Source organism: Scyliorhinus canicula, chromosome 5 (genome assembly GCF_902713615.1).
Source record: "Scyliorhinus canicula chromosome 5, sScyCan1.1, whole genome shotgun sequence".
NCBI lineage: Eukaryota > Metazoa > Chordata > Chondrichthyes > Carcharhiniformes > Scyliorhinidae > Scyliorhinus > Scyliorhinus canicula.
In genome coordinates this window covers 230,387,849-230,399,319 of record NC_052150.1, presented here as the reverse complement: position 1 = coordinate 230,399,319, position 11,471 = coordinate 230,387,849, and the positions used below count along the sequence as shown (strand labels likewise).

General features: G+C 50.6%; 1 protein-coding gene across 1 annotated transcript; it reads right to left on the bottom strand.

The window, feature by feature from the left end:
- Positions 1-1,795: 1,795 nt before the first annotated feature.
- Positions 1,796-10,491, bottom strand: LOC119966663 (protein rapunzel-like). Its single transcript, XM_038798721.1, has 3 exons — positions 10,351-10,491; positions 8,523-8,578; positions 1,796-3,933 (listed from the first exon to the last, which is right to left on the bottom strand). The coding sequence occupies exon 3, from the start codon at positions 3,882-3,884 to the stop codon at positions 2,712-2,714; it is 1,173 nt and encodes a 390-aa protein (XP_038654649.1). The 5' UTR covers positions 3,885-3,933; positions 8,523-8,578; positions 10,351-10,491; the 3' UTR covers positions 1,796-2,711.
- Positions 10,492-11,471: the final 980 nt, after the last annotated feature.

The following is an 11,471-nucleotide window of genomic DNA, read 5'->3' as shown; positions in this document are numbered from 1 at the left end:
GGGCAACCCCCGGCGTCAGATCGCCCCCCCCTCAGGACTCCGCAGCCCGCCCCGCGCCGCCTACTCTCGCCGGTCAGGTCGGTGGTTTAAACCACGCCGGCGGGAGAGGCCTGTCTGCCGCGGGACTTCTGCCCATCGCGGGCCGGACAATCGCCGTGGGGGGCCCGCCGATGGGCGCAGCGCGATTCCCGCCCCCGCCGGATCCCGGCGGACGGAGAAATCGGGACACGGTGGGGGCGTGATTGACGCCGGCTCCGGGCGAATCTCGAACTCCCGGGGGGTTGGAGAATTCCGCCCTTCCTCTCTGACCCAGTCCAGAGAGCCACGCCGTTGCTTTTCATTTGTTGTATTATGGGATGTGAGTATCAGCACAATGTCTGCAACAGTTCAGGAAGTCATCTCACCAACTTCTCCAGGGCAATTAGTGTTGGGATATAAACGTTGGCCATGGGACTGATGTCCACATCTTATTAAAGAATAACTAGGAGCATCTCGCCATTAATTTATCTGTGAATCTCAATGAGCCATCAGGAAATGGAAATTCCACATTGGCCAATTGAGAGCCAGGCCATGTTTCCCTCAGAAACTGAACCAGGGGTGATTTAGAGATATGGATCAAAAATTGGCTAGTTGAAAGAAGACAGAGGGTGATGGTTGATGGGAAATGTTCAGAATGGAGTTCAGTTACGAGTGGAGTACCACAAGGATCTGTTCTGGGGCCGTTGCTATTTGTCATTTTGATAAATGACCTAGAGGAGGGGGCAGAAGGATGGGTGAGTAAATTTGCAGACGACACTAAAGTCGGTGGAGTTGTAGACAGGGCGGAAGGATGTTGCAGGTTACAGAGGGACATAGATAAGCTGCAGAGCTGGGCTGAGAGGTTGCAAATGGAGTTTAATGTGGAGAAGTGTGAGGTGATTCACTTTGGAAAGAATAACAGGAATGCGGAATATTTGGCTAATGGTAAAATTCTTGGTAGTGTGGATGAGCATAGGGATCTCGGTGTCCATGTACATAGATCCCTGAAAGTTGCCACCCAGGTTGATAGGGTTGTGAAGAAGGCCTATGGTGTGTTGGCCTTTATTGGTAGAGGGATTGAGTTCCGGAGCCATGAGGTCATGTTGCAGCTGTACAAAACTCTGGCACGGCCGCATTTGGAGTATTGCGTACAATTCTGGTCGCCTCATTATTGGAAGGACGTGGAAGCTTTGGAACGGGTGCAGAGGAGATTTACCAGGATGTTGCCTGGTATGGATGGAAAATCTTATGAGGAAAGGCTGATGGACTTGAGGTTGTTTTCGTTAGAGAGAAGAAGGTTAAGAGGTGACTTAAAAGAGGCATACAAAATGATCAGAGGGTTAGATAGGGTGGACAGAGAGAGCCTTCTCCCTCGGATGGAGGTGGCTAGCACGAGGGCACATAGCCTTAAATTGAGGGGTAATAGATATAGGACAGAGGTCAGAGGTAGGTTTTTTACGCAAAGTGTGGTGAGGCCGTGGAATGCACTACCTGCAACAGTAGTGAACTCGCCAACATTGAGGGCATTTAAAAGTTTATTGGATAAGCATATGGATGATAATGGCATAGTGTAGGTTAGATGGCCTTTAGTTTCTGACTTCCCATGTCGGTGCAACATCGTGGGCCGAAGGGCCTGTACTGCGCTGTATCGATCTATGTTCTATGTTCACTCTGTGTGTGACTGACGTGACAAAGAAATCTTCAGAATGGAGTTTAATAATAATTCCACAGAGAGTGACTGCCTATTGAATGATTGAGTTTGTTCAGCACACTGCAGTGAACGGTATGAACCAATTTTATTTCAGCAGTCCCAAGCATTTTAAACAAACCTCAGATATTATAGAAATTAAACTGGAAAGAGTTGAAGATATTGGACTGGAAGTTCATGCATATCCAATTTACAGAGGCAACTTCAAAGTTACAAACTGAGCAAGTGGCAGAAATCAGATAATTACAGATGTATTCATTAAAAATTAATTGTACCATCATTGATTACAGAGCTTTGCAATCCATGTCCATTGCTTACACAACTGTTACACAGTATATTCTACATGAGTCAGTGTGCAGACTGTACATTGACAGTGAACTGTAATAGTGTGGAGATTCCCAATGGAGCTTTGTCGTTGGGTAGTGACAGGAGGATGGGCCTTGTGAACTCTGTTGTTTAGAATCCTCCTCACTGACTGATGTTTCCATGAAATGAAAGCTGGATGTGGTTCACGATGAGCTGAACATACGCACTCAGACACACATATCTGTGACTGATAATAATGAACCAGTCTGCCCCTTTGCTCTCTGTTGAGCTGCTTCATGTGGGCTCTGTGCACTGGCCTCCGCCATACCGTTTATTCCATATAATCCCAGCCCGGTCCTCACATATCGAACCTCCTTTGTCTCCTCAACTCAAGCTGGCCCCTCAATATGGACCCACCCACTGACCCTCACACACCCTGACAGTGACTTTGAATGGACAAGACTGACCGGATTTCTGATTGGATGGAATTAGTTGCTTAGCTCTCAGTAAAGGTTAGGATCATTTTCAGAATCACAATAATTGTCAGGATTAATTTGTTAGCAGTAGAATAGATAGCGATGAACAAAAGCGGACTGTGTCCAAATATCACAGACACACTTCCCCTGGGAACAGCAGCATGGATTCAGGGGCAGAGTAACTGAGAAGCTCATGGGGAGATTTATGAGGAATGGACACACAGGGTCACTCCTGCATAGGTTTGCCAGAAATGACAATCTTTGGGAAAGGTCCAGGCTCCCCACAGACCCTTGTATCGCCTCACTGTGTGTATAAAATGCCCCGGGAAATCCTTGAACACAGCATTACAAACCTTTCTTGCATCATCCCAGCCATCTTTCCCCTTCATAAACTGCTTGACCTTTTCGTCCTTAAAAGGCTTTGGATCAGTGGCATAGGAGACAATAATATTCACATTATTGAGTCTGAAAAAGTGAAACCGATTCCGACCATCGGCAGCGTGATTTTCGAACCCAACGACAGGGTCATAGACCCGCACAGACCAGAAAACCCAGTCATATTTCTTCCCCAAATGATCTCTTATATAATTTGCACACTCCTCGTGATTTCTCTTCCCTTTATCTTTTACCATTTTTTCAACTTCTGTCTTTGCCTGCTCTGCAAACTCATTTATGCATAGATCTATCATGGATTTCATTTTAATGTCAAGTTTACTCAATCTCTCATCCCATTTTTTCTTTAACGTCTCAGTGTCAATTCCAGTCAGGGCAGCGTGACCCAGTGTGGCAATCAGGCCAATACAGAAAAGCTCCTTCAGTCGGGCGCAGAGCTTTTCCATGAGGCGTCGATTTCTCTGATCATATTTTATGGCGGTTTCCAGGATGGGTGTGCCAAAGATGGCAGAATGTCCCATCACAGCATCATAGAGAGTGTAAAGGTTCTGGTCACCATTAGTCGCAGTGAAGTGTGTGAGAAACGATTGTTTCTCACTCTCCCGGTACTTTGGTGCTGCATCCAGGAGTTCCATGAAATTCCTGAACTGATTTTTCAGATTCTCTTCAATGGGGAAATACTGATTACCGGATGTACTGTGCTCAATTGCACTAAGCACTTCGCGAATCTGATCTGAAATGCCATCCAGCTGGTCCCTGACTATCTGGAATTGCTCCTTCATGTATGTCAACTCCGCACTATCCACATCTCCCAGACAAAGTTTAAGGACAGATGCAGCTACCCCAATAACAGCCCCCACTACTCCGGCTGAAGCGGCTAGCTTAGCGAAACTCTCAACGGCTGACATGGCATTTCTCACATCAACACATGCTTGCACCACCGCAGTGGCGGCTTGTGTCAGTTCCATTGTATTTTCATCCATTCTGAGGATCAGAGTCTCCTGTTTGGATGGTCACTTCCTCCTGTTGTTCCTGAAAAGAAAGTTAGAATAGTTTTTATGTGACTCTGTCATTCACTGGGGGCGGGGTGGGTGGATGGGGTGTGGGGTAGGGGGGTAGAGGGCGGCAGGGTGGGGTAGAAGCCGGCAGGGTGGGGGGTTGGGGGTGGGGTAGATGCCTGCAGTGTGGGGGGTTGGGGGTGGGGTAGGGGGATAGAGGGCGGCAGGGTGGGGTAGAGGCCGGCAGGGTGGGGGGGGTAGGGGGTGGGGTAGATACTGGCAGTGTGGGGGGGTGGGGAAGAGGCCGGCAGGGTGGGGGGGTTGGGGGTGGGGTAGAAGCCGGCAGGGTGGGGGATGGGGGTGGGGTAGAGGCCGGCCGGGTGGGGGATGGGGGTGGGGTAGAGGCCGGCAGAGTGGGGGGTTGGGGGTGGGTTAGATACTGGCAGGGTGGGGGGTTTGGGGGTGGGGTAGAGGCCGGCAGGGTGGGGTTAGGGGGTGGGGTAGGGACCGGCAGTGTGGGGGGATGGTTGTAGGGTAGGGGGGTAGATGCCGGTAGGGTGGGGAGTCGGGGGTGGGGTAGATACTGGCAGGGTGGTGGGTTGGGGGTGGGGTAGAGGCCGGCAGGGTGGTGGGTTGGGGGTGGGGTAGAGGCCGGCAGGGTGGGGGGTTGGGGGTGGGGTAGAGGCCGGCAGGGTGGGGGGTTGGGGGTGTGTTAGAGGACGGCAGGGTGGGGGGTGGTGTAGAGGCCGGCAGGGTGGGGAGATGTGAGGTGGGGGCAGTGTTCTTTGCTCAGTCCACATCCCTCTCTCTGGGGCTGTTTAGCACAGGGCTGAATCGCTGGCTTTGAAAGCAGACCAAGCAGGCCAGCGGCACGGATCGATTCCCGTAACAGCCTTCCCGAACAGGCGTCGGGATGTGGCGACTAGGGGCTTTTCACAGTAACTTCATTGAAGCCTACTCGTGACAATAAGCGATTTTCATTTCATTTCAATCTGGACCCCAATTCCCCTGTGCGTCTACAAAAAGCTTACACAGAGCAGGTTCCCAGCAGCAAACAGGCAGAGACGCGTTAACTGCAAACTCTTTAACAACAACGCAAGGAACAGGAGCAGGGTTAGACAACATGAGCCGTGATTCAATCACACCACAGCCGATCTTGGCTTTCAACTGTGGAGAGAGAGATTTACTCTGTATCTAACCCTGTGCTGTGCCTGTCCTGGGAGTGTTTGATGGTGTCAGTGTGGAAGGAGCTTTACTCTGTATCTAACCCCGTGCTGTACCTCTCCAGGGAGTGTTTGATGGGGTCAGTGTGGAGGGAGCTTTACTATGTATCTAACCCTGTGCTGTACCTGTCCTGGGAATGTGTGGAGGAGAGTGTAGAGGGAGCTTTACTTTGTATCTAAGTCCAAACTATACCTGTCCTGAGAGTGTTTGATGAGGACAGTGTTGAGTGAGTTTTACTCTGTATCGAACCCTGTACTGTATCAATCCTGGGAGTGTTTGATGGGGTCAGTGTAGGAGGGAGCTTTACTCTGTATCTAACGCATGCTGTATCCTGTCCTGGGTGTGTTTAATGGGAACAGTGTGGAGGGAGCTTTACTCTGTATCTAACCCCGTGCTGTCCTGTCCTGGGAGCGTTTGATGGGGACAATGTCGAGGGAGCTTTACCCTGTATCGAACTCCGTGCTGCACCTGTTCTGGGAGTGATTGATGGGGGCAGTGTAGAGGGAGCTTTAACCTGTATCTAACTCCATGCTGCACCTGTCCTGGGAGTGTTTGCTGGGGACAATGTAGAGGAAACTTTAATCTGTATCGAACTCCGTGCAGTACCTGTCCTGGGAGTGTTTGATGGGGACAGTGTAGAGGGAACTTTACTCTGGTTCAAACCCCGTGCTGCACCTGTCCTGGGAGTGTTTGATGGGGGCAGTGTGGGGGGGGGGGGGCTTTACTCTATATCTAACCCCGTGCTGTACCTGTCCTGGGAGTGTTTGGTGATGACAGTGTAGAGGGAGCTTTACTCTGCATCTAACCCCGTGCTGTATCACTCCTGCGAATGTATGATGGGGTCACTGTGGAGTGAGCTTTACTCTGTATCTACCCCCGTGCTGTACCTGTCCTGAGCGTGTTTAATGGGGACCGTGTGGAGGGAGTTTTACACTGTATCTAACCCCCTGCTGTACCTTTCCTGGGCTTGTTTGATGGAGACAGTGTCAACGGAGCTTTACCCTGTATCTCACCCCGTGCTGTACCTTTCCTGAGCGTGTTTGATGGGGACAGTGGAGAAGCACCTTTACTCTGCATGTAACCCCGTGCTGCACCTGTCCTGGGAGCACTTGGTGGGGGCTGTGTGGACGGAGCTTTACTCTGTACCTAACCCCATGCTGTACCTGTCCTGGGAGTGTTCGATGGGGCTCTGTGAATGGAGTTTTACTCTGGATGTAACACCGTGATGTACCTGTCGTGGGAGTGTTTGATGGGGCTGTGTGGATGGAGTTTTACTCTGTATCTAACCCCGTGATGTACCTGTCCTGGGAGTGTTTCATGGGGCTCTGTGAAGGGAGTTTTACTCTGGATGTAACACCGTGATGTACCTGTCCTGGGAGTGTTTGATGGGGACAGTGTAGAGGGAGTTTTACTCTGTATCTAACCCCGTGATGTACCTTTCCTGGGAGTGTTTGATGGGGACAGTGTAGAGGGAGTTTTACTCTGTATCTAACCCCGTGATGTTCCTTTCCTGGGAGTGTAGATGGGGACAGTGTAGAGGCACCTTTACTCTGTACCTAAACCCGTGCTATGCCTGTCCTGGGAGTGTTTGATGGGGCTGTGTGGAGGGAGCTTTACTCTGCACCTAACCCCGTGATGTACCTGTCCTGGGAGTGTTTGATGGGGGCTGTCCTATCAAAGTGACCTCGCCCTTCATATTTTCCATTTCTACCCAGATAGACTCAGTGGGCGAACCCTCGGATATATCCCCTCTCTCTGTACTGCCGTGATACTGAACATAATCAAAAACGTAACTCCCCCTCCTCTCCTATCTCCTGCTCTATCTTTGATATAACATCAGTACCCCGGAACATTGAGCTGCCAGTCCTGCCCCTCCCTTAGCTATGTTTCAGTAATAGCTATAATATCCCAGTTCCATGTACCTATCCATGTCCTGAGAATATCTGCCTTGCCCATTAGGCTTCTTGTAATGAAATATATGCAGTTCAATCTAGACTTCCCTTGCCCTCTGCTCTGCTTTCTCAGCCCACCTTACTGGTCATGTTTTTTTCACTCTCCCTGTGTTTTATTTCTCTCAGCCTCACTGGACCCATTCACTGAGTTCTCCACAGTCTTTGTACTCTGCATTGTGGCAATTTTGATTTTTGACTTTGGTTTCCCTGCCTTCCACTTTTTCATTTACTGCCTTTTGTTTCTGTCCCCGTTTTACTTCCTTCCTGCATCAGTTCCAATCCCACTGCCACATTAGTTTAAACCCTACCCTGAGGACATTGGTTCCAGTGCTGCCCAAGTGCAGACCGACCGATTTGTACAGGCCGCACTTCCCCCAGAACCGGTTCCAATGCCCCTGGAATTTGAATCGCTCCCTCTTGCACCATCTCTCAAACCACATATTCATTGTATCTCTCATGACATTCCTACTCTGACTAGCATGTGGCACTGGTTGTAATTCTGAGATTACTGCCTTTGAGGTCCCATTTTTAGTTTAACCCCGAACTCTAAATTCAGCATGTGGGACCTTAGCATATGTTTTACCGATATGGTTGGTGCCTCTATGTACCACGACAGCTGGTTGTTCACCCTCCCCTTTAGCATCCTTGACCCTTGGACTCGGGAGGCAACATACTATTCTGGTGTCTCAGTTATGTCTGCAGAATGGCCTGTCGATTCCCCTCACCATTGAGTCCCTATAGCCCTGCCATTCGTCTTCCCGCCCTCCTGTGCAGCAGAGCCAGCCATGGTGCCATGAACCTGACTGCTGCTGCCTTCAACTAGTGCGCCATGATCCACAACAGTATAGAAAAGGGTATATATGTTTTGGAAGGAGATGACCGCAGGGGACCCGTGCACTGCCTTCCTTCTCTTGCTCTGTCTGGTGCTCACCTATTCCCGATCTCCCTCAGCAATGTTTAACTGCGGTGTGTTAACTCACTGAACGTGCTCTCCACGACTCCCTCAGCATCGCGGATGCTCCAAAGTGAGTCCATCCGTAGCTCCAGAGCCGTCAAGCTCTTCCTGCACGTGAAGGTGTCAGGGACACCGGAAGGGTCCCTGAATTCCCACATCGCACAAGAGGAGCATGACATGGGTCTGGGATGTCCTGCCGTGAATTGAGGGGTTGGTTTAGCATAGGTCTAAATTGATGTCTTTGAAAGCAGACTAAGGTAGGCTAGCAGTACGGTTCAATTCCTGTACCAGCCAACCTGAACAGGCGCCGGAAAGTGGCAACTAGGGGCTTTTCACAGTAGCTTCATTTGAAACCTACTTGTGACAATAAGTGATTTTCATTTCATGTCATTTCATTTCACTTAAGTTAACTTACAACAACAACTGCAATGCCACGAGTAAAAGAGAAAAAGGAAAATAAATCCTGCCTCCCAGTCCCAGCCAATCACTTACCCGCTGGTCAAGGTGACTGAGTTGACTTCTCCCAGAATCCTCTTCTTCCGCCTCTCCTGAAATTAAAACAAATAAATAAAAAACAGCGAGTGTTGGGCAATCAGCAGGGAATCAGTTGTCAATAGTTATCGAAACTGCAAACCTTAATTTATTTCTCTCTATTTCTCTCTCCACAGATGCTGTCAGACTCGCTGATCAGGTTTTCCAGCCGGTCAGGTCTTGCCACCCACACAGGATTTTGTTTTTATATCAGAAATATTATTTAACAGCAGGACCCATGCACTGGTATTCTCACAGCTGTGCCGAATGCTGGCTGAGGGTCACAGAGAGGGACAGAGAGTGTGGGTCAGTGTGAGAGGGACAGAGTGTGAGGGACAGTGTGAGAGGGACAGAGAGTGAGGGACAGTGTGAGAGGGACGGAGAGTGAGGGTCAGTGTGAGAGGGACAGAGAGTGAGGGTCAGTGTGAGAAGGACAGAGAGTGAGGGTCAATGAGAGAGGGAAACAGAATGAGGGTCAGTGACAGGGACAGAGAGTGAGGTTCAGTGTGAGAGGGACAGAGTGTGAGGTTCAGTGTGAGAGGGACATATAGTGAGGGTCAGTGTGAGAGGGACAGAGAGTGAGGGTCAGTGTGAGAGGGATAGATAGTGAGGGTCAGTGTGAGAGGGACAGAGAGTGACGGTCAGTGTGAGAGGGACAGAGTGTGAGGGTCAATGAGAGAGGGACACAGAGTGAGGGTCAGTGACAGGGACAGAGAGTGAGTGTCAGTGAGAGAGGGACAGAGTGTGAGGGTCAGTGAGAGAGGGACAGAGGGTGAGGCTCAGGGTGAGAGGGACAGCGAGTGAGGGTCAGTGAGAGGGACTGGAAGTGGGGTTCAGCATGAGAGGGACCGATAGTGAGGGTCAATGTGAGAGGGACAGAGAGTAAGGGTCAGTGAGATGGAGAGAGAGTGAGGGTCAGTGTGAGAGGGACAGAGAGTGAGGGTCAATGTGGGAGTGATAGAGAGTGAGGATCAGTGAGAGGGAGAGAGAGTGAGGTTCAGATTGAGAGGGGCAGAGAGTGTGGGTCAGTGAGAGGGACAGAGAGTTAGGGTCAGTGGGGGAGGGGGAGTGAAAGAGGGTCAGGGAGTGAGGTTTAGCGAGGGAGGGTCAGAAAGTGAGGGATGGTAAGTGAGGGACAGAGAAGTTTAATGAGAGAGGGTCAGTGAGAGAGGGTCAGTGAGAGAGGGACATAGACTGAGGGTCAGTGTGAGAGGGTCAGTGAGAGAGGGACTTAGACTGAAGGTCAGTGTGAGAGGGACATAGATTGAGTGTCAGTGTGAGAGGGACATATACTGAGGGTCAGTATGAGAGGGTCAGAAATTGTGGGTCAGTAAGAGGGGCAGAGAGTGAGCGTCAGTGGGGGGGGGGGTTGAGAGAGGGTCAGAGAGTGAGGGATAGTGAGGAAGGGTCAGAGAGTGAGGGATGGGGTGAGGGACAGTGAGGTTTAATGAGAGAGTGTCAGTGGGAGAGGGCCAGTGGTGAAGGGACAGACGGTCATTGCTGACTGGGAGAGAGAAGAAGGGGTGACAGAGGGAGGGAGGGAAAGAGCGTGGTGTCTGAGGGAGGGAGAGAGGGTAGTGGCTGAGGGAGGGAGTGACGGGGTGGCTGAGGGAGGGAGAGGAAGGGTGGCTCAGGGAGGGAGAGGAAGGGTGCTCAGGGAGGGAGAGAGTGTGGTGTCTGAGGGAGGGAGAGAGGGTGGTGGCTGATGGAGGGAGGGGATGTGGCTCAGTTGAGGGGCTGGGTTTGAGGCAGGGGAACACAATGAGGGTTAATTCTCTCTCATACTCACAGTGAATCTCCCCAGGGTCACTCACAGCCTTTTGTCCGGAGATATTTGGTTCTCTCACCTCTCCCTCTCTCAGCAATCTGCAACACTCACACACAGAGGGATTCCATTATATATCCTCTCCTCCCCCAGAAACAGAGCCGGAAGGCACATCAAGATCCCACCTTGCTGCAGGAACAGGAGGAGCAACAGGGCTGATTGGATTCTATCAGACAGAGAACACGGATCTCACTGACAATGTTTACCAGGATCTTCACACTCTGCCCGAGGCTCAGATCGAGCACATTTCACTCGTCCCCGGTACTGAAAGAACAAACTCACCTCCGTGTTTATACAGGACTGTCCCTTAACTCAGTGTCACCCCCCACCCTGTGGCTGACACCCCCCACAGACAACCGTTTAAACATTAACCCACCCCCAGGCACCCCCTTTAAACATTAACACACTCCCCAGAGACCCCCTGTAAATATTAACCCACTCCCAGAGACTCCCTGTAAATATTAACCCACACCCAGAGACCCCCTGTAAACATTAACCCACTCCCCAGAGACCCCCCCTGTAATATTAACCACATCCAAGAGAACACCCTGTAAATATTACACCCACCCCAGAGAACACCTGTAAAATTATTAACCCACACACAGAACCCACGGAGTCAAATAATAACCATCACAGAGACCCCGTGTAAAATATTAACCCAATCCCAGAGACCCCCTGTAAATTACCCACTCCCGAGACCCCTGTAAATATTAACCCACTCACAGAGACCCCGTGTAAATATTAACCCAGTCCCAGAGACCCCCTGTAAATATTAACACTCACAGAGACCCCGTGTAAATATTAACCCATCCCAGAGACCCCTGTAATTATTAACCTCCCCAAGAGACCCCGTGTAAATTACCCCACTCCGAGACCCCGTAATATAACCCTCCCCCAGAGACAGTTTAATATTAACGAGTCCCAGAGACCCACTGTAAATATTACCCCACTCCCACCACTCCCAGAGACCCCCTGTAAATATGACCCCACTCCCAGAGACCCTCTGTAAATATTAACCCACTCCCAGAGACCCCTTTTATTTCAGACAGGCAGCATGGTCAGCTCAGGCCTGGAGGGGAGTGAGT